The 22,337-nt window shown below is 42.3% G+C and overlaps 2 protein-coding genes across 3 annotated transcripts; both read right to left on the reverse strand.

The window, feature by feature from the left end:
* Positions 1-3,229: 3,229 nt before the first annotated feature.
* Positions 3,230-9,649, reverse strand: kctd6a (potassium channel tetramerization domain containing 6a). 2 transcript variants are annotated; one of them, XM_029502114.1, is made up of 6 exons: positions 9,527-9,649; positions 6,987-7,096; positions 6,046-6,215; positions 5,020-5,272; positions 4,358-4,516; positions 3,230-4,229 (listed from the first exon to the last, which is right to left on the reverse strand). In XM_029502114.1, the coding sequence occupies exons 2-6, from the start codon at positions 7,011-7,013 to the stop codon at positions 4,119-4,121; spliced, it is 720 nt and encodes a 239-aa protein (XP_029357974.1). In that variant the 5' UTR covers positions 7,014-7,096; positions 9,527-9,649; the 3' UTR covers positions 3,230-4,118. The 2 variants fall into 2 exon arrangements, with proteins under 2 accessions (XP_029357974.1, XP_029357975.1); XM_029502115.1 differs by having other exon boundaries at positions 4,102-4,229; positions 4,439-4,516.
* Positions 9,650-17,007: 7,358 nt separating this feature from the next.
* Positions 17,008-21,844, reverse strand: pdhb (pyruvate dehydrogenase E1 subunit beta). Its single transcript, XM_029502392.1, has 11 exons — positions 21,780-21,844; positions 21,614-21,673; positions 20,580-20,687; positions 20,336-20,398; positions 20,165-20,200; positions 19,789-19,979; positions 19,489-19,583; positions 19,088-19,198; positions 18,828-18,919; positions 18,609-18,750; positions 17,008-18,046 (listed from the first exon to the last, which is right to left on the reverse strand). Exons 1-11 carry the CDS (start codon positions 21,816-21,818, stop codon positions 17,901-17,903), a joined length of 1,083 nt encoding a protein of 360 aa, XP_029358252.1. The 5' UTR covers positions 21,819-21,844; the 3' UTR covers positions 17,008-17,900.
* Between the last annotated feature and the right edge of the window lie 493 nt (positions 21,845-22,337).

Genomic DNA, 22,337 nt, shown 5'->3' on the forward strand with positions numbered 1-22,337 from the left:
TATTGTTTATTTTTTGTTTTTTATTCAACATTTTATCACTCTTTTGCTCATAACTATCTAAATTCTGTTTGGGAGTGTGTGTTATGTGGAAATAAACCCCTTAAACTGGGTAGTAATGATCATACATTACTGTGGCTCCCCTTAGTACAGATGAACAGTGTAAACTAACTACTTTAGCATCAACAGCCAGTAAATAGTATTAATAGTGGATTCTATTTTGACATAACTGCCAGTGGAGGTGTCTGCCAACAGTTTGAAAATACTGAGGTGATAATTATAGTTTAAAGTATCTGCAGTCATAACCACCCTACCATTAGCCTAGCAAGCCAGCATGTATCTATGAGATATATTTTTATCATGGCTAGTCCTGTGTGATGACTGACTGTGGGCTGGGCCCCTTTAGGCATTCATGCTCTCCATTTCTTTAAAGGTCATCACTGTCAGGATGGTTTTCAGTCCGTTAATGTCACATATTTGTTTGCTAGAGCTGAAGAGTGGGGAAGCGAAAGACAGGAAGACCAAAGAGGTACCATATAAAAATGTATGATAATAAGACAAAAGTAGGTAATCGAATCAAATAAGAATAACGGTAATAATAATAATAATAGTAGTAGAAATAGTAGATTTTAAAAAAGTGATCACAAGTCCAGCTAGAAAAGGCCAACAAGACTAACTGTAAAGATAAGAGTTAATCAATCCAATTAGCCAATCAGAGTCAGGTTACTCCACTTCTTCCCGGCAACCAGTGAGACACCAACAACAGCTGGAGCTATGTGAACGGGCCCCCTGAGGGAGGGGCAAAATGAATAGACAAGCCACCATTTTCCCCTATTTTTTAAGCCAAAAAGGTTTTCTCAAAATTGTCTCCATGAGTCCAACTGACGTTTTCTTACTGCGAGCTTTATGAGGCTCCAACAAAGCCAACGGTCTACGTGGCTGTGTGCATGTGTACCATCTGTTTGTAGCGTAGGAGCTATTGCAACGAAAACTCCAATCATCACAATTTTTGCGTGTGAGACTTCACAGCTCAGTTTAATTTGATTTTGCACTACAACCATTTCACACACACATTTATAGAGCACTTTCTTCCATTCTACATGGCGCACTAATGCTGATGAAACAACCATCAGAGGCAGCTCGGCTTAAGCATTTTGCCAAAGGAGTTGGAAATCAAACCACCAATCTCCTGACGATTAGACTTTTATTGTACCGCTACTTGCCGCGCCAATAGGCTGGTAAGAATAGACATTTATTGATATAAATTGGCCATGAAGGTCTGGTAGCTTGGGGATTGAGCTCCTTCTCGACATTCTTTGTGTAACAACCCCATGAAAATAAAATCTAATTAGGGATTTTGAGGTTCGTTTTCAAAACACAGATTTAACTGAAGGAAGTAATCAGTTTTATGACCCATTGAAAGTTTCAACCATGTTTCTATGACAAGGCAATGTGGCTCAATGTGGCTTGTGTGATCATTTTCATTTTTCCTTCATGGGTTTTTTTTTTTTTCTTTCAATTTTATTCACTTATTTTCAAAGCTAATCTTAAAAGCAGTTTTCCTCAGTGGATGGAGGCTGGAGTTGTGCAGATGAGTTCAGAGTTTGGTTTTTGTCCTTGCCCGCAGTATGACATTTTGAACCTGTTGAGGTTCCAAATGAACAGATCTTGACCTGAGAGTCATGAGGGTAATATAACGGTTTATTGGCAGATGTGAGAAGGTTATTGGAGAAAACTGAAGCCGATTTGGTTTCAAAGCCAAATTGCTCGAGGGAAAAAGCTGCCTTGGAGCGTGAGGGCAGTAGACAAGAAGTGACAGTCCAAGACTGGGGCCATGTAGGTAACAGAGGAAAGAAAGACCGCAGCAAAGAGATGGTGAGTGAAGGACAGGACAGAGGGAGTAGAACACCAAGGCAACAAATTACTGAGGTCCAAATGCTTGAAACGGGATCCAGCAGAAGATAAGTCAGCCAAGGACATTATCACCTTTGGGTTCAACAAACCAACTGGCAAAGGCTGGAGAGAGAACGGCCAAGTTCAAATCAGAACAAGGTGTAAGTGGCAATCAGTGATAATGAGCCACAGGCTCTGTAGAGTAGATAGCACCCAGCCGAAAGAACTTTCCAATCAATGTAATTTGCCCCAAGTAGACTCTAATCAAGTTCTACACACATCTCAAGGATAATTTGAATGATTGAACCAAATTTCATGACAATCTTAATGGTTGAGACCATTCAGTCTGGGTTTGAATTAAAATAGTTGACCAAGTGATAGTTTTCAGAGACAGTCATTGAAAAGAAGATTGGTGTTTGGTTCAAGGTTTTTGATTGTTCGCCTGAGATTTGGACAAGTAACTGAACCCAGGACCAGAACTGATGGTTCAGACTGGGCAGGCCACGTAAAGGTTCTCAGGCTGGTGTTTGAAGATGAACCGGTGAACCCGGTAGGGCAGGAAAGAGGACGTGAGTGTATGCAAAAGGCAGTTAAACAGAAAATCCCTAAATGTCAAAGTTCATTGTGGTTTACCTCGCAGGTACAACACGACAATATAGGACAGAGTCGAGTGAAAAGCTGGTCATTATCTGCTGAGTCGATCTTTGTGAGCCAATCAGCTGGTCTGGAGTAGGTGGAATAACAAGAAGGAGCTGGAGAGTCACACCCAGCAGACACACAAATGTAGGGAGAGAAACTGGATAACTGACGAACACAACAGACGCACACAATGTGGAAAAAAAGCTGCACACTGCTCATCACTGAAGTTACTCCTGATAATTACTACCTGTATTCTCTTCCATCAAGCAAGAACTGGAATCTCTTTAAAGTACTGCCCAATCCAATGCAGCCTGTGTCTGCAGGAAACCGAGTTAATGTCGCCTTCATCACTTTACCGACTGAAACTACTGGAAATTGTGAGGCAGAATATTCTCGTATAGTGATGTCTTGCTGTGATTTGACCAAAAGTAACACTTGGTCTGAGTTGGAAGCAATGAGCTGCTTTATGTGCAGAATTTGTGGGAGGCTGGATATAAATATTGTGTTGTTGGTGTGCCAACTCCATAATGCTGCTATTTGATTTGCTTTCAAAACTTGTTAATCTAATTTATTTGTAAAAATCAGAAATAAAACCTTTGACCCTCTTTGGCACAGGGAGGATTCTAAGTCTCTGTTAACCAGAAATATGCTCATTATCTCTCATTCTTCTGTTGCCGAGTCACAGTATTGAATTTCTGGCAAAATGACATCACTTCATTGTTTCTCCTCAGCCCCAGAGCATAGTGAAAAAGATGTATTCATAAAGATCAGTCAGTCAGTCCTGCAAAGTTAATGAAATTTATGCGGATGCCAAGATGAACATGATCTTCTTTGCCCATTCAGTTGGATGTTTATTTAACTCTCACCGGATTTAACTAAACTCAGCCTGCGCCTGTGTACCACACAAGTATATTAAACATTTGATCATTTAAATTCTGTCTACAATCATATACAACAAGCTGTGATGTCAGCAACACCACAGCTGCATTCAGACCAACAGTAGAAAAGCATCATTACATTACAGCAAGAACAATCAGGTCAAGTTTTCAAAAATGAGCAACAAAAATTTTAGGACCAAGTCAAAAAGTCTAGACTATAATCCAATTTGACAGTTAAGCATAAAAAACATAATTTTTCAGATTGATGTTTTATTTACAGATACTCCTTATTTGCCAGATATTAAACTACCACGCGCTGGCCGAAAGTCTGTGGACGCCTGGACTTTGCAGATATATGACAGATATATGACAGCTATCGGATGTCTGGCTCACAGCCCTCGTACAATTTCATCCAAAGCTTTTGGATAGGATGAGTCCAAGAAGAATCCATCTTTAGTGTGCATGAGGGCTGTCCACATACTTTTGGCCAAACAATGTATACGTTACAAATGAAGGTAACACCTGTAAGAGGATCAGGATAATGGACCATCCACATGTAGTAACTTGGCCATGTGTTTTCACTTTGAGGGGGATGATTCAAAAACAGCACGATCGTGCAAAACATTAGCATGCAACAGCAAAACCACCACACACGCAAGTCTCTGTATGCAGACAGTCATCTGTCAGTAAGTGTATCCTTCAGTTCTTCAGTCAGTTGTTGACTTTGCGAGTTCGTCGGCAGAACGTCCAGTTGTGTTCCACCGTGTTCTCATTGGCTCGCTCGCTCATGTGGTGAACGCGCGTGTTGCGTATTGTGAAACCCTGAAAAAACAAAAACAACAGAGAAACGGAGTTACATCAGTATATATCTATTCTAAATGTCATGTTCAGCATGATAAAAAAAAAAAAGCTTTTAAATGCTTTTTGGTCAATCGATTGATGTTTCATACAGCTTTGGAGATGAAGTCAAGCAGGTGGACACGCAGACTGACTTCCTGCTGGTGGTCACATGGTCCGAAGGTGAAGGATACCTGGTAGTCTCTGGTGTCCATCATGTGTTTGTTCCACTTTGTAAAACTGCTTGAGATTGACTCCAACACTGCATGGACCTAAAGAGTACACGTTTACATGTTTACAACATTTGCTTTAAATTGTAAGATTCCAATCCTTATGTGAATTCCCTGATTTACTTAAAGCAATTAACTCATTGCATAGATTGTTACTGTTGTGACCACCACCAATTCTGGTGTACACGTCTACAAATACCAACAACACAGTGAAATATACACACTGACTGCAAATAATCACAAAGGAATTCACATTTTCCAGAGCTAAGACTTAGATTTAAAGTTAAAAGCCTCAAACAACTACTGAAACGATGTCTAAAGAAGATGTATTATATCTGTGCATATGTGATCAATGAACTATTAAATCTGTTGGTTTGTAGTCTGCAGTATCTGCATTGAGTTGACCGATGGACACTCCCGTTTTAACATACCACCATGTGTCATTTGGATTTTAAGCAAAAAGCAGGTGTAATTGTTTGTGTTTTTCTGTCTGGGCCACTGCATCTACTTATCAGCAGAACTCTCCTGGACCTGTTCCCACTGACCTTAGTGGTGATGGTGAGCTGGGTGATGATGACAGCGACAGGATTGGAATACTTGGACAGCTTTCTGGTGCTGGAGAGCTCCACCACTTCCTCATAGGTGTCAGTGGGGTAAGGCAGCACGGGTTTGGGGTCTCCCAGGCACTGGATCAGGGGCTCAATCTGATAGAAGTCAGCCTCCTTCCTGAGCAGCTCGGTCTCCTTGAAGTTGCACGGCAGCGTCAGCTCTGACGTTCGCAGGAAATTGAGGATATAGCTGAAACAGCAGATACCCAGATAGGATCAGTACTGCTGAGCTGCCAGGAGGGAGAGAGCTGCTGTACATTCACACTTCATTCATTCATTCAACCATTCATGGTGGAATCAAGTTTGTTTCACTTTTCTGACGTTTGAATATGATTCACTGCTGTCTTTGGTGTCCCAGTTCTGCTGTGGCTCTGTTTCTTCCCTCCCCTCTTTTCTTTGTAGCTGCAGCCTCAGTAGCTTCTAACCACACCAGCGTCTCAAGTAATCAACAACAGACACAGATCCCCCAGTTTGTCTGTCACTTGTTGCCAGATTGCTTCAGCCTTTGCAGTTGTTTACGCTCTTGGGCACTTAAATTCTTGTCTGAGTTTTTGATGTCTTTTGTTAAGTTGAAATTCCTGTACCTTCTCCAGCGTCAGCTCAACTTTAAACCATCAATCTATGAACCTTCTGGGTCAGTACACCTGCATCATCATTGTAGAGGGAAAATACCTGAGTTCTGCCTGTTTTTGGGTCCAGTCTTATATGTTGACATTTTGAGTCTGTCCTTTAACACGTTGACTCTCTTCCTGTTTCCAGGCCAGCCGTTTCTTACTGAACACGTAAGTGATCATCAGTCATAACACTTTGTTAACATTTAGCATGTTTATAACGTAAAAAGCCAACAAGTGACAAGTAACTTTTGATTACTGAGTTAACAGCAAGATAAATGTGATTTGATGGGCTAGCTAGCTGCAGATGTCATTATTTAAAAATCTATTATTCCACCACGCACAAACTTACCGAAACAACGGGCCGTCACGATCAATAAAGTAGTTTCCATGTGTGTCCCTCACAGTGGGGAGGTCTCCTCTGAACATGGCTCCCAGCATGGAGTCTGGGTAACGCTGCAGTGTGGACATGGACGTGCTGTACACACAGCCCCCCACGTTCAGAGTCACTGGCTCCCCCATCTGGACAAAGCAGGAAGAAGAGCCATCAGCGACAACGCAACATTTATCCACCTCGCCGTCATGTGTTGGAGCGCAGAGTTATGGCACAGTTTAGGTTTAGGGAACTTGAATCAATATGAATAATTACATGCCAAATTGAATTCTATGTGGAAATGTTGACTTCCCAGCAGGTTCTCATGCCTCCAGGTCATATCAGCTGTTGTACCTTCATAATGCACCCAGCACTCAAAGAGCTTAAAGAAAAAGGGCTGTTCCAACCTGAGGCATCCTCAATAAGTAAATCAGATATTGCCTAATCCATTACATGTAGTTCTTTTTTTTTCTCACTGCAGAACAACAGCCACTGAAATAATTCATATTTAATATTCAGTCAAAACTGGAAAAAAGCACCTCTGTATGATTCATTACAATTCAACAGCACCACAAACTGCAGTACCTTTATAAAACAGCATCAACAACACAATAACCTTCATCAAGGATGATTCATGTTAGGACTGTTGTATTAGAATGCATTAGTTTTATATTAGTCGGTGTAACTAATAAAGTGACTGAGTGAATAAATCAGCTTCCACTCTAAAGTAATACTAAAAATTATGAAATAAATGGAAACATGCCAGCGCGCGCACACAAACACACACATACACACACACACACAAAGAGCATTTGCCATCATTCAAATGTCAGCAATTGTTCAAAGGCAAAAGGCTGAACTGCCAGAAAGCAGGAAAGTTCAAATACAAAAATGTCGGCAACAAAGGAAAACGCACACACCATGTGACCCAGGTCTCCATTCTCCATCTGCAGCCTTGGGGCAGCTGGCTGTGTTGGTTCCTTTCAGGTCAGACTGTTAGGAAGATCATTTCTGCGTTTCCAACCAATACCTGCAACAAGAGGAATGAACAGCTTGTGAGATGGTTACCATAGAGATCAGTAACCAGCTGATGCAGCCGCGTTGCCGTGGCCCAGACATCATCTGGCTGATTAGTCTTGCGTCCCTGATGTGTCCGCACACTGCCAGGCAGAGAGAGACAGGAGGAGGAGCTTCTTAAATCTTAGAAACAAACCCAGATTCAGAACAGATGAATGAACCGCCCCGTGGCCGATAGACAAAACTCGCAAGGCATTTTAATGAGCCGTGACTAAATTGTGCATCAGCTGTGCGTTAAAAGGTTGGAAATTTCAGTTTTAATTTTAATTTAGCAACTGAGTACAAACCCACACTCTATTCACTGAGAGAACTCATTCACAGCAGATCGAGAGATGATGTTTCATTCAGGGCTGTAACCAAGCATTATTTTCATTATCTCCCTATCTAATGTCTTGACCAATTATTTTTGTTGAGTAGTGTTTTCAGTTTTCTTGTCTAGTTAAATGGTAAGAATCTAAATTTAATGTCACATATAAGAAACAAAGGCACCAAACCCGAAGTGAGAAGCTGAACCCGGAGAGTATTTGATTCAATAATTAACTTTAATCAAATCATTATAGCACTCCTTTTTGAAATGATTATTCTGCTCTGTTGTTCATTCTTTCTCTTGCTGCAGATTTTTTTCCTTTACCAGGTACATCCGCCGATAAAAAAAAAAAAAAAAAAAAAAATCTGCCTGGCCAAGGTCAGTCATACAAACACTGAAGATGAAACACAGCACAAAACATAAAATATCAATATACACTGCATGAGAGAAATTGGAGCGATTAATATTACCCCTATAACTTAACCACTGACAATTCAGCCAGACATTCAGACCTACTGACATTAAAATCCACACCCACATAGCAAAGCTACATGGATAGATCGACGAGGATAATGAAGATATATTGGTATCAGCGTACATGTTACCTGATAAAACACCAAACTGCTGCAGAGAGCTGCAACATAAAATTGAGGTCATTTATAACAGCGTTCCACTACAAAGACAGAGGGTGTTTTTCTTTTTTTACTGTAACACTCTCAGAACAGATCTTGGTCACAGTTGTTTCAATAAAATTTATCCAGGCCATCTGCATTACAATTGTCATCAAATACATAGAAAATATGTTGCATTAAGAAAAATATTACCAGCTACATATTGTAATTGTATTTTTCACCAGTCGGTAATGGTCTGGGTTGTTGTGAGCCACATAGTAAAGCTCAGTTCTTACTGCAGTGGTTTGACTGCAGTCCAGGTTCATACTGCACGTCAACCACAAGCTCTTTATGAAAATGGACGTAGAGTACAGGCACTAAAATTTAAGCCAATGTCGAGGCGCTTTAAACCTGCATTCTATTTAAAGACCATCAGAGGGCGACTGGACTGGTTGGAAAAATTAGTCAGGCAACCATGTGACTGACAGAGTGGGTCAAAATGGGTTCCCTCCAGGTTCTCCAGATTCTTCCCACAGTCCAAAGACATGCAGGTTTAAGTTAGATAGTGATTCTAAAGTTGCCAGTAAGTATGAGTGGTGACCTGTTCAGGGTGAACCCTGCCTTCACCCACTGTCAGCTGGGACTGGCTCCAGCCCCCCCAGTACATGTGACGGGCGAAAGGGCAAAACCTATGAGTAACATCACAGAGGGTTGCCGCTCAACCCCCCCCTCCTCGGTCATCTCTATTAATGCTATCAAATCATAAAAAGTCTCCATAAAAATTTCCATAATTTGATGATACTTAGTGTAATCTGGAGGTTGAGCACTGTAAAAAAGGTAATAATTTCAGTTGGATTTAATTTTCTCTGAAAAACATAAAAGATATGTTATTTTTGATCCCATGTCCGGAGAACATGATACACAGGCTGGGCAGCCTCTGTAACAACACAGCACTTCATCTAACTACTGATCATAGAAAAGTGAAGCTCCTGCAGTTTGATGAATTATTCAGCACCCAGTTGAATCCATAATTCTTTCCATTATCAACGCATCATTTCCTGATGCCATACAACCCCAAACAGATATGCTTCACTCCTTTAATGTTGAATATTTTCTAAAGAATAATAATAATAATAATAATAAAATAGAAAATAACAGATCATGAAAGTTTTTAACTCCTCATGAAAGTCAGTGTTACAGGGTTTAGTTATTCAGTTTTCTAGTGTTGTTGCCTTTTACACAATACCAATATGTGATATGTGTATATGTGATTGCTTCTGCACAAAATTTAACCCGTGAATTGAATTCAGCACATCAGAAACACCTGAAGGAGATGAAGATGAAGATGAAGATGATGATGATGAGCTAAGCTACACAGCAGCTACACAGCTAGCATGATGCGTTACATGAAGATGACACAGGATTACAATGGTGGATTAAACTTAAACAGCGTTTAAAATCCAACCTTTGACTGCGTCCTCGCCACTGACCGACGCTGTGACACCAAACGCAGCCGGAGTTTGGAACCTTTAACTCGGTTTTCCGTCCTCATCCATCGTTTAGCCGTCCAGCTGGACGGAGGCTGTCAGGGAGCTTCCGGGAAGTCCTATCAAAATAAGAGTTGATTTCAAGACATAAAAATAATTTCAATCATAAAAAAAATATACATATAATTCTGGATTACTTCCATTTTCTTTGATCGGACATAGACATATTTTATTCGTAATCAAAGTCAAAGTATTTTTCCATATGATTCCATATGAATGTAGTCTGAAAACGTAAAAATATAATATAAATGTGCCTTTTCGTAATTCAGTGTGGAAATTATCCTAAAAATAATCGCCATTGCGTCAGTAAGATGAAGACTAGACAGATTTTGTCGTAAAGCTTTTCAAATACTGCAGATAACGTATCATTTAAATTATTATTATCAAGAAGAAGAGAAGGAGAAGGACAACAGTTCTACTACTACTACTACTAATAATAATAATAATAATAATAATAATAATAACAGCAATATGCATACAATCATTCTTGCATGGAAAGCGGCATTAACAACAATATTTTGTGTATTCCCTGTAAAGTTATTTAATTTTTAAAGACCTAAAGTCCTGTACAGATATATTATATATAATATAAATACTCTATTACAGTTTAGTTTATTATTATTTGTTTTAACGACGGGACGTGAGGGCGCATTTCCGGCCTTCCCCCCTCCGACCACCGGGGGCAGCAGCGTCCGGCAGCCCGTCCACTGAAACCGGAAGCCATTTTGTTTATGAGCCGCTCCGTCCGGTCGGTCAGGGCGCCTCGGTTTCGTGTGCTCCGGACACATTTCCGTTAAAAACCTTCCTCTGCCGTCGGCCCCGGTGGAGACTGCCCGGCTCTCGGCCGGTGTTAGCCGTTAGCTTTAGCCCGCCGCCCCAGCAGCCATGAAGGCCGACGGACTCTTTCTTTCTGCGTGTCTTCGCTGCTGACTCGATCCGGAGACTCTCCGCTCATCATGGCGAGCGAAAACAGCGACCCCAACGCGGGGAAGGCCGCCGACAGCGGCCACCCGTCCGACGCCAACGACCACGACTACGCGCACGCCGCGGACGCGGCTTCCTTCTCCGGCTGCACGGCGGCGGCCGACAGCGGGATCTCCGCCGAGGGAGGCTTCGCTGCGCCGGCCGAACACGAGCGCTGCACGCCGGAGCAGCCCAGCGCCTCTTTACCGGTGGAGCTGCCGGGACCGGCGGTGGGCGCGGAGGTGGACTGCCCCGGTGGACCTTACGAGGGGGCTTCCCCTCCGCCGCAGCAGACCGACGAGGACCCCCCGAAGGCGGCGGCGGTGGTGGTGGTGGAAGCCGGCACCGCGCTGCCCTGCCGGAGCGGCGGCCGCCGGCGTCCCAAGCGGCCGGAGGACAAGAACTGCTGCTGCTGCAAGGCCGAGTTTGAGCGGCAGGGCCGGAGCTTCAACCGGAGGGCCGTGTACACCTTCACCAGCCCGGACACCGTGCACTGGGCCTTCCCGGACTCGGTGGTCCACGACAAGTCCTTCCTGTGCGAGACCTGCGCACAGGTGATCCGGAGCAAAGGCAAGAGGAAACAGACCGGGAGACGGTCTCTGTGGCTGAAACCACCTGACACCAAACAGGTGTGGGTGTGTGTGTGTGTCTGTGTGTGTGAGAGAGAGAAGAGTTTCACATCTGTCATATCTGACAGACAAATCCATGTTTAGTTAAAAACTGGATGTAGGCTGGATTTCTCCAAGTTGAAACTTTATTTCCCTGCATAAGCAAAAGTTGGATCTTTTTCCATACATAATACAGTATAATAGAAAATAAAAATGTGGAATATATATCTTTTTTTTTTTTTTTACAAGATTAGGGAAGTCACATGATAAAGTTACAAAACTGGTAAAGAGAGCTGCAAATAACGATTACTTTCGTTATCAGGTCATTGAAATGAGAAACTTAATAACACAGTTTGATGGCTGTTAACTAAGAAGCAGCACAGCCTGAACTTCTTCAGCTTTTCTGTAAATCTGACAGTACTGCACATTTTAACCTGAAAGTGTCACCTTTTACTATTTAGTTTGTCATAATTATTATATCATTATCTACTCAAAAAGAGGGAAGTAAAAAATATTTCTCATATTTTTCTCTCGACTCTTAATCAGCTTTTATTAGCTTTAAAAATCCAGTATTAATCATGATCGATTAAAATAATAAAGTGTTCAGTAAGGAAACTGAGATCTGTCAGATGAAAAAAGTCTTTGCTTTTGCCAGCTAACATAATGCAACACTCATACACAGCTGTTGAATTTTTTTTTTTTTTTTTTAGCATCGATGGGCTCAAACACAGAGCTGCTGACATGACTGTGTTTCATACTTAGAGAAGCTGTGAATAATATTTTTCTCTTTGTGCCGGTTTGGTGCCTGCAGTCAGACAGGAAGGACAAGAAGAAGAAAGGCCGCAGGATGGGGAAGAAGAGCAAAGCAGCGCTGCTGGTTAGCAAGTCCTGCTACAAGGCAGCTTTCAAAATGCTGTGGTCCGCCAAAGGAGCCAGGAAACCCATGATGGAGTTCTGGAGCAAACAGCTGAAGGAGGAGGTGAGGATGGTCCACTCCGGACTGATCAATGGTGTCGTCACACCAGCACCTGTTTTCTTGTAATTATTTAGTGTCCATTTGTTACCTGCTGCGCTGTAGATGAAGTTGCTGTCACGGCACGCAGAGAGTCCCTTCCACCAGAAAGTGTCAAGCAGGAAGCCGCTGACATCTTTCCCTTGGCGTCGATGTCTGAACTGGGCTCAGGACAAAGCTCCACTCGTCACCGCCTGCCTCCGCTCACTGTTCCCAGACATCAACGCTCTCTCCAAGAGCAGCCAGTAAGTTTCAGTTCACGATGTCCGCAGCGCCTTCAGGTCTCAACTTGAAAAGTTACAGAAGAGCCTCTTGTGTTTGTCTGTGTGGCAGCCAGCTGTCGGAGGACCAAGCACAAACGCTGCTGGAGCGCCGGACTGTTGTGGCGCTCTCCGTCCCGCTTTTCACCAGGAACATTTGGAAGAATAACTTCATGCAGGCTGCCCTGGGGGCTGAACTCCGCCAGCAGGGCTGCTCTGGCGCTGCCCTCGATGCCCTCAACACCATGGGACTGTGTCAAAACAAGGATACCGTCAGGTTACTGCTGCACAGGCTCAGAAATGGAAAGAAGTTGGTGAGTAACACGATCAGGGCCCTAAATAACCTTTTTACAGAAACACTGGCTGCAACCAGACGATTCAGATTTCCCAACACAGAAATGCAATTAACCCTAAAAAGCAGGAGAGTGCGGAGTTCGTGTGCAGTGGGTAATTTCAGTATAAAATACAGTTCTGCTCTTTGTTGCTGCTGGTAAAGACCAAAAAGGAGCTAAAAGGGGAAACTCCAGTTGGCAGCAAATTGGACTCCAGATGAATCATGTTGCTCTGTAGCTGCTGCATGTGCAAATAAGAAAAAGTAAAGAAGAAAGAAATTAGTTAATGCTGTCATTCAAGATTTCATTTATCAAGTTCTGATTCAGCTTCTTATTACTTTTCTGTCCTTCATTTCATGTCCTGGGGTGTAATTATTGCTTCAGCCACACGGGGAGGCTGTTCTGTGTGTTATTCTCGTTTCCTGAAGATGTGTTGTTGTTTTTTTTTGTCAGACAACACAGAACGGACGACAAAGAATAAAAGTGAGACAAGGACACATGAGAGGAGAACAGATGACAGATGTGGAGGAAGAAGACATTGAGGAGGAAGAGGAGGAGGAAGAAGAAGAAGAGGAGGAGGAGGAGGAGGAGGAGGAGGAGGAAGAAGATGATGATGATGATGATGATGTGGAAGTTGACTTGGAAGAGGAGGAGGCTGACGAGGAGGAGGAAATAGAGATGGGAGTGGAGGAGGAAGAAGTGGAAGAGGAAGAGGTGCAAGACGGAGTGCAGGAGGAGGACGAGGAGGAAGAAGAGGATCGTGCAGCAGAGGAAAAGGAAGAGAAGAAGAGGAGGAAGAAGGCAAAGAAGCAGAGGAAGGAGGAGAAGAGGAAGGAGAGAGGAAAGCGAAAGGAGGAGGAAGAGGATGACGATGAGGATGGATCGGAGCAGAAGAAGAGGCGGGTGGTGGTGGTGAGGCTTGGCCTGCTGAAGGGACATTCAGAGGTCGGGCGATCTGACCTTTCAGCTCCCTGAGACATTGGTAGCTCCGCCCTCATCTCAGAGTGATGTGTTGAAAGGCATCCTGGGATATATGAGGTCAGTAAGTTAGTTTTGTTCTTTGGGTGATGTATCGTCAGTTTGAGCTCAGAAAAACCCTGAAATGCAAAACTGTTCGACTGAAACTAAAATAAAACCACAGCTGATCGATCGCCTGATTATCTGTATTGTTCTTACGCCGGCGGTTGCGTCTCAGGTTCGCTTGACTTCACATTCATGTCCTCTTCCTCGTCGTTCCACCTTCCAGGCAGACAGTGAAAGCAGCTTCCAGAACAGATTGTCTTTCTCAAGGCATCATAGTTTTTTTTAGTAACAGAAAGATCTGATGTGTAAATGTAAAATCTTCTGAACACATCTGTGTGATTTAGTAATAATTTTAGACAAAGAATGGAGTGCAATTACAAACAGCTGATTTTTGTAGAAATAAAGTCACAATTAGAAATGTCATGTTGGAATTTTACAAAAAGTGAAGTACAAATAAAGTTGCATAAAACTTATTTTGTTATATTTAGAGAACATGTTAGTATTGTAGGGAGATTAAAACGACTGCAGGACTTTAAATATTTGGCCCATAAAAGTTGTTGGTTTTTATGTTGTGTTGGTCTGACGCCACCTGAGTGCTTTAGTGTTTATGCTCTTCCAGTGTCGTGCCATGTTTGTTTGTTTTGAACGCTTTCACCTGTTCACCTGTTCACCTGTTCGCCTCCCACCATTTAAGGATTGTTGCTCTTTTTGGGTCCTGGTTATCGTTGTCCCTGAAGTCCTCTGAAGACGAGAGTTATCACAAAATAACATGAACACATTTCCACAGAGGAAAGTTCATTTTTCATCCAAAGACTTGGACAGTTACCAGATGATCCTCAATCAAACAAAAATCTAACGGTACTTGATTTATATGATACCCGACCTATTTTTTTATATATATTTAGAGAACCTGTTAGTCTTGTAGGGAGATTAAAACGACAACAGGACTTTTAAGTATTTGGCCCCAAAAGCCAAATATTCACTGTAAGCTGTTGGTTTTAATGTCATATCGTCTTGAGTGCTGAAGTGTTTATGTTCTTCCAACGTTGTGCCGTTTGTTTGTTTGTGAGGACAAATATTGGAAGACTGAAGGAAAAAGGTGCACTTGTGTCCGACGTGGTTGGCCGGCTGGTCTGTTTCTGCAGCCTCTGTCTCCTCCCTCTTTGGCAGACAGTCAGAGCTCTCTGTCGTTTCCTGCTGAGCTTCATCTGCTGCTTCAAAACATTCAAACTCAAACACGCCATTTGTTTCATTGGAGTATCTTAAAATCTGTAAAGAAGATCTGCTGGTTGAAATATCTTCAGGCTGTCCTGAGCTAATTTGTCTGGAGCTGCGGTGATTAGTTGATTTTATTAATTAGATAATTGACCAAAAATGACTCGTTTGAAAATTGATTTGATGTTGTTTTTTCTTTTTCTGTTGTAAGTTAAAGGCTTTTGAGTTTTGCAACATTTGGGATATTGGACAAATTTGTTTGCTTTTTATATTTTGTATAATTGAAAAAGATTGATTGAATTAAATGAGCATATTAATCAGTCATTATTTCATTTATAACAGCTAAAATATTGATGAAAATGTTTAATTTCTTTTATTCTTTTTTGCAGATTTTCTTCTCAAACATTGATCTTTTCTGCTGATAAACCTGCCAATTTATTTCATACTAACTTTCCTTTCTCTTTTTCTTAAAATTCTAAAATTCCCACAAAAGAAAAATAACCTAGTAGTTATGTAGTTTTTCCGAGCTGTCCTCAACAGGAAACTTAGATATGATAATCACATGGACTCCAGATGATGTTTCGTTGTTGTTGAATTACATTTTTTGGCATTGACCCGTGGCCTTAAAGACTTTAATGCTGGTTTGGCTCCAGAGAAAATGAAGGACCCCGAACAGACTTGAAAAAAACCATGAGTTCCCACTTTAATGTTTAAATGTGAAAACGGTTTAATTTGTTTATCATCATTGAGGCTGAACAACTCTTTCAGTTTAAGTTCAGCTCAGCATGACTGATGTGGAGTTTAGACAGGAAGTGATTTTTTTTTTTTTTTTGGACACTGGAAGTCTGCAGCTGTATTTTCTGTATGAGAATTTAGATCAGTTTGTTTGTTTTGGGTTTTTGTTGTTGTTTTTGTTTGTTTGTTTTTTTAGGGGGGGGGTTGGTTGCAGTGAACCCGCCACAATTCAAGGCTCCAGTATGACCGACACTCTTTATGCTGCGTTCACATCACATGGGACTTTTGTTTTAAAGAGAATTGTTTGATCATTTCAGGCTTTAATGTTTCCTGACAAATCAAGATGGTTGTAAAAAGTCACCACTCAAACCCGTTTTTGTTAACGAGTGATATCAGGACTATTTTCTACTTTCATATTTTGACAAAAATCTTATTTAACCACAAAGTTGCTGTCACGCCAACGCGACATGAACGCAGCGATAGAGCCACATAAGAACTGGAATAAAAGCTGTATTGAAGAAATCTGAGAAAGAAAAAAATGGAAACACAAGTTTTGTTTCTCACGACCCAGATTCATTATTTTTGTTTTTTGTGTGTTTCATCAGTTAATGGTCACTTAAAATTTGAAAGTAATTTAAATGGCTAATTTGGTCAACATGCAGCATGTTGGAGACTCACTGCAGATTAACGTGTTAAGTTTTGTTTTTTCTCTGTTGTGCCAGAAAAACTTTTCCTTTGTCACAACTTTTCTCCTGATTGGAAAATATTTGTGAACTCAGACGAAGCATCAGGTTTTCCTTTCTTTTGCAAAATGGTTTTATTTTCATATTCGAGTTGAGTGGCTGATGTTTTTTGGCCGATGAGTTCAGCTCTGATGTTCAGTGACTTAAATCCTGTCAATAAAAAATGTTTTAGGCTTTTCACCTGCTCTTCTTCTTCACAACGTCCTCTCCTCTGCTGTTGCATTTTTAAATTTCATTTTTTAAATAAACTTAGATTGTGAGGATTTAACCTGAAACAAAATGTGATAATCTTAAAACAGCTTTAGATTAAATTTAAGACGAATCAGTAAAGTCCTGTAGACAAAGATGAAAAAAGTCAGCATCTAAAAATCAAATAACACATTAGCTCCAGTGACTTTCAGTAATTTTATTCTTTTTTTTTTCACAAATAAAAGCTCAGGTTCTCTAACTGGACAGTCGACTGAGTTATTAGAGAACTGAAATTAATTTGTCGGACTGGAGCAGCACGGGGGATTGAAAGGTTTTTATTTCTGTAACAGAATCATTTACAGCAACAAAAAAGTCCACAGAGCTGCTGCTGTTACAATAAATATTGTTGACAGGCGCCACCTCCGCTGCTCGGCCGCTTCTCTTCTCTGCTGATTTAAGAGCTGAGAATTTTAAGTTAACATTTAACCTCAGGGACTGAGTACAGTACAGGACGTTTTGGTGAGTATAAATATGAGTACACAAATGCACAACAGAACTACTGAGAGCAACAATTAAAAGTGTCAGTCAGTCTGCAGGTAGAAATCTGAGCATGCAGGGATTACATCCATCGATCTTCAGATTCTGTGCTCAGTCTGAAATGTTTTGAGTTTCTAAATTCTGCACTTTGTGGAATATGAACATAAATAAAGTTTTAATAGACGAGGAAATATCTGATTTCATTAAACTCTTCGAGAATCTGAAGGAACTTTTTATCTAAATTAGATGCTGGATTCTTCGGTCAACACGGGGTGTTAAGATCTAAACACAAAGTCACGTTAAACCTTCAGACTGATCGAATCCTGACTCTTTTGTGCGCACTCAGCAGTTTGGTGGTCACCAAACGTCTGGACTTTTAGGTTGAAGGGGAAAAGCAGCCAGAGCAGCACACAGCTCGGTTCAGGCCATCGTGGAGTGCCGGGGGTGAAGACGTGACCGGACTGTGTCCACTGTTCTGGGCGCAGGTCTAACAGATGTGCATTCCTCTGACCAACATCTGGCTGGATACTTTGTAGCTGGGTGTGTTTTTAGGAAACTGACTGACTGGATTTAAACCTAATCAAATATTTGAAGTTTGCAGATCAAGTTTCCACCTTCTGTGTGTTCGGTTGGGGGGGGGGGTTGTGCGTGTTTGCTTCCGTGTGTGTTTGATTCTCAGACATTGAGGGTCTTTTTCACGGCGAAGATGATGTCTTTGATCTGCGGCATGGTGTGTTCCTCCAGGATTTTGGCGTACGGCATGGGGATGTCGACGCCTGTTACTCTGGTGACCGGAGAGTCCAGGTAGTTGAAGGCAGGACCTAAAAAAAATAAAACACACAAACAGGATGTCAAAGATTTTATTGTGATGCTTTCAAATATGGATGCTCAGATTGATCTACCATCGATCACAATTCAAAATTCAAAACAAAGCCGATCATCTGACACCAAATCCCCAAAACAGCGTGAAGGGAAACCAGAAGGCAACACATTCGGCCTATGTGATGAACGTGACATCTTAATGTGTCATCAACAGCATTTTAATACGTCCAACCTCAGACAACTTTTGCCTTATTGCTTATTCATCTTATTATTTTAATTATAATTTTTTTTTCTATTTAATAGAAATCTGTGAAGTTAATTAAATGGGTGTTACCACACAGGCAGGAGCCAATATAAGACGAAACAACCAAAACATGAGTCAGTTTATCACTCCTCTGCAACCTGAGAGTGATTTTATTAGCCCGACACAAATTTTTATGTGAACATTAAATAAATCAGTGGCTCCTTCACACAGAAACAGCCCGTGTGTTCATTCATGTGCTTTTGAGATCATCGTGGGAGATGACTCAGAACTCAGATTTCCAAATATTCTGCTCGTACCTTCCATAATCTTGGCACAGATCTCGGCTCCGACTCCAGACTGGGGCCAGCCGCCCTCCACCGTCACCAGATGGTTGGTCTTCATCACGCTGGTCTGAATACACTCCACGTCCAAAGGACGGATGGTGCGCAGGTTGATCACCTGACGCGCAAAGAGGAGGAAGTTAACCTGCTGCTGAGCACCGAGCAGCTGCTCAAGTATCGAGTGCGTTTCTCTACCTCACAGTCGATTCCCTCCTTGGCGAGGACGGCGGCGGCATCCATGCAGTTACCAACGTCCCGAGAGAAAGACACCAGAGTGATGTGACTCCCTGAAACACACAGTGGACCCGGCCATTTAGATCACGTTTCAGAGCAAACTTCTAGTCTTCTAAGCCAATTTCCATCCAGGACATGACCCGATGCTGTGACTAAAAGAACTGTTCAGAAGGAGCACTGCGGAGCTCTGTGTCCTGAGTGTGTCTGTCTGTCTGTCTCACCTTGTCTCTCTACCTTGGCCTTGCCGATGGGAAGGACAAAATCTTTGGACTGTGACTCTTCTGACATCTCAAAGGAAACACCGTACAGCAGCTCATTCTCCAGGACCACCACTGCAACACAGCAGGTCAGAGTTCAGTGCAGGTGATTTAGACTTTATATGCATCAAAGACTGCTCAATGCTCAGGAGGTTATATAAAATGAAAACAACTGCCTCCTTGAAATGCACATGTAGAAGTAATTATTTCAGTAACAGCAGCAACGGCGACAATGAGATGATACCCAAACTACTTTACAATGTGCTGCAACAAATATCAAACTGTAAAAACTCTCTGAGCTGCTGGAACCATAAATATTTGGTCAAAATACTGTTAGAGGACAATTAAAAAGCAACGTCTCTCACCAGGGTTGTCGTCTCTGACGGCTGCTTTCAGGAGACCTTTGGCATCTTCTGAGCTCCAGGGACTAACAACCTTTAGGCCTGGACAGTGAGCGTACCTGCAGGGACACAAGAAATCCCACTGAGCACAGTTCTATGAGCCCTCCTTCACCGTTTCACCTACGCCTCCCACGTTTACGGATTGTTGCTCTTTTGGGGTACTTGTTATCACAGTGTGACACATTTCATCTTTTATCTCCATAGATCTCGGTTTTTAAATCTGAGCATACAGAGTCGTTTTTACTCAGGCGTCAGTGAACGCACCACGAAGCAAAGCACTGTGAGTGCTGCGCAGCGACACCCATTGCTGCTCCGTTGGGTCCCCTGAAGACGATGGGCACCGGCTGCAGACCAGCTGACATGTAACAGGTCTTGGCTGCAGAGTTGATGATGTGATCGATGGCTTGCATGGCGAAGTTGAAGGTCATGAACTCACAGATGGGTCTCAGACCGGCCTGAGGGGGGCAACACATTCACATTACTGAGAGTCAGTAGGACAAAAGCGTTACATTTTGGTTCCAGTTTCTTTCTATTGTTGAAAGCCGAGTGTCAAACAGCTCATTGTGAGCACTCGCGTTCTTAATAAAATAATGCTGTTTGACGTTTGTGTGTGTTGGAATGCAGATGAACAGTAAATCACCATAGCAGATCCCACTGCAATACCAGTAAAGCCCATCTGAGAGAGAGAGACAGAGAGAGATCAACACAGTTAGCTGAAAATCATTTCCTGTGTCCAGTTTACTTTTGTTTTTTTGACAAAGCAAAGACAAAACTCTCAGAGAAAAATATTAATGAAGGTGGACTGCCTCACCTCTGATATTGGAGTGTCCATGATGCGTTTATCTCCGTACTTCTTCCACAGTCCTCTGCTCACCTACAGTCAAACACAGATATACAGTCAAAGATTCCTGTGAGCGACGAGTCTAAAGAAAAACGACTGCATGGCTGAGGTGAAAATGTTTCCTATCAGGACTGAACATTATCTGGGCAGCATTCTCAACAGAAACAATCTGAGGAACGTTTCATCCACTGTGTTGTAACGAGGGTTTACTCACTTTGTAGGCTCCGTCATACTGAGCCACCTCTTCACCCAACAGGTAGACACGCTCGTCCCTCGTCATCTCCTCATCAATGGCCTGGTTGATGGCATCACGGACCGTCACCTGACAACAGCGGCACAGTCAGCACTGACAGCTACATCCCAGATGACTAGAATATGAAAAGAATGCCACCTGACACAATCCAGGTGACTTAAGTGTAGTTATTTTATTTTCCATCTGAGGGAAAAATCCAACAGGACCACAAACTTCTGTCCTACAACTTCAAGTTTAATCAAAATCTAAAACAGGTTAAACATTAACTTTGTATTTTATAAAAGCTCTTTTCAAATCACCATCTATGTACGTCCCATAGACAACTTCCAAATTTACAAACACAATTCTCTTTACTGACAAGCGGCTGGACATAACAACACATCCTGGAGCAACCACATCCCTAAATCCACATCTGAAGAAGAACTGACACCCCCACGCTCTCAAAATGAAAACTGTCACTAACTTCAATCCAAAAGTTTCAAACATTCAAAACTTTGGACACACTTTGCCATTCAAATGAATGAAAAGTGTGACTGGTAATATACATTAACCAAGATTTGATTTTCTTTATATGTGCTTCTGTATAATAGGAACAGATTAACAGACTTCTGTCCTCCTTCAGTACACCTGGGAAATGATCTGACACCACTAAAAGTCCAGCTGAGCAGCTTCATGAGGACAGTAATGGTCGGTGGGGTTTAGGGGGGAGAAGGAAGGAGAAGGAAGGAGACAGACCAGCGACACAGACATAAACATGAGCTCAGTCATTTCGATGTCTGCAGACCTGCATCAGCTTTAAAGTCATGGAGGTGGAGAGGTTTATCTAAACCACCAGGAAAACCTCAGTTTAACCTGGCAGGCCCCATCTCTCACACACAGAGACACCAGGGGAGGAAAACGGTGTCAATGAGACGTTTAATTTGAGTTAAGAACACAAAAAAAGCCCAAACGGAAGAGAGGTGCGGCTAACGTTAGCCTGTTAGCTGCTAGCTGACCTGCACCGCGGCCGCTGAGCTCCGGTGAAAGCCCCGCTGCTGCAGCGCCGACACGGCATCCTGTGAAGAGCAAACAGCGAGACATTAACCAGGTCAGGTTAAGAAAAACAACATCATCCTGGACCAAACAGAGGGGGAACTTTTAGAGTAAAAAACCAGTGGCGACCTTTCCTGAGCGGAGAAAGCACCTTAGAGACGCCGCCATCTTGACTCTGCCTTCTGCTGGGGAGCGGGCGGAGACTGCGTATAACTCCGCGGATTTCCACCAATCAGGGTAGAGATGTGCCGTCGCGTCAAGTGCGCGTCACGACATGGAGCCAATCGCAGCGGCTTCGGGACAGACGGAGGCGGAAGAAGGCGGAAGGCGGAAGAGGACTTCCAAGGACACCTGCATGTGTTTGGAAGACAAAACCTGCCGAAAAGATGTGTGTTTCTAAAAGTGAGTCTGTTTTTGGGTAAACTAACTTCTGTCCTCAGCGTCCTGTGTGACGAGGCGAGCACAAACCTCTGATACATGGAACAAACGTTTAGCCTTCAGAATCCACTGCACTTTATCTTCCACAATGTAATTAATACAAACTGCAACTTATTTTTAACTAACAAATGTAATCAGCAATAAGCTACAACATATTTTAGAATAAAAAAAATAGATAAAATAACAAATCACCTTAACTGTGTCGTTATTTTCCGAGTAACATGTTTAACATGTTTTTTTTTTAAACTA

The sequence above is a fragment of the Echeneis naucrates genome, chromosome 5 (assembly GCF_900963305.1).
Source record: "Echeneis naucrates chromosome 5, fEcheNa1.1, whole genome shotgun sequence".
Taxonomy (NCBI): domain Eukaryota; kingdom Metazoa; phylum Chordata; class Actinopteri; order Carangiformes; family Echeneidae; genus Echeneis; species Echeneis naucrates.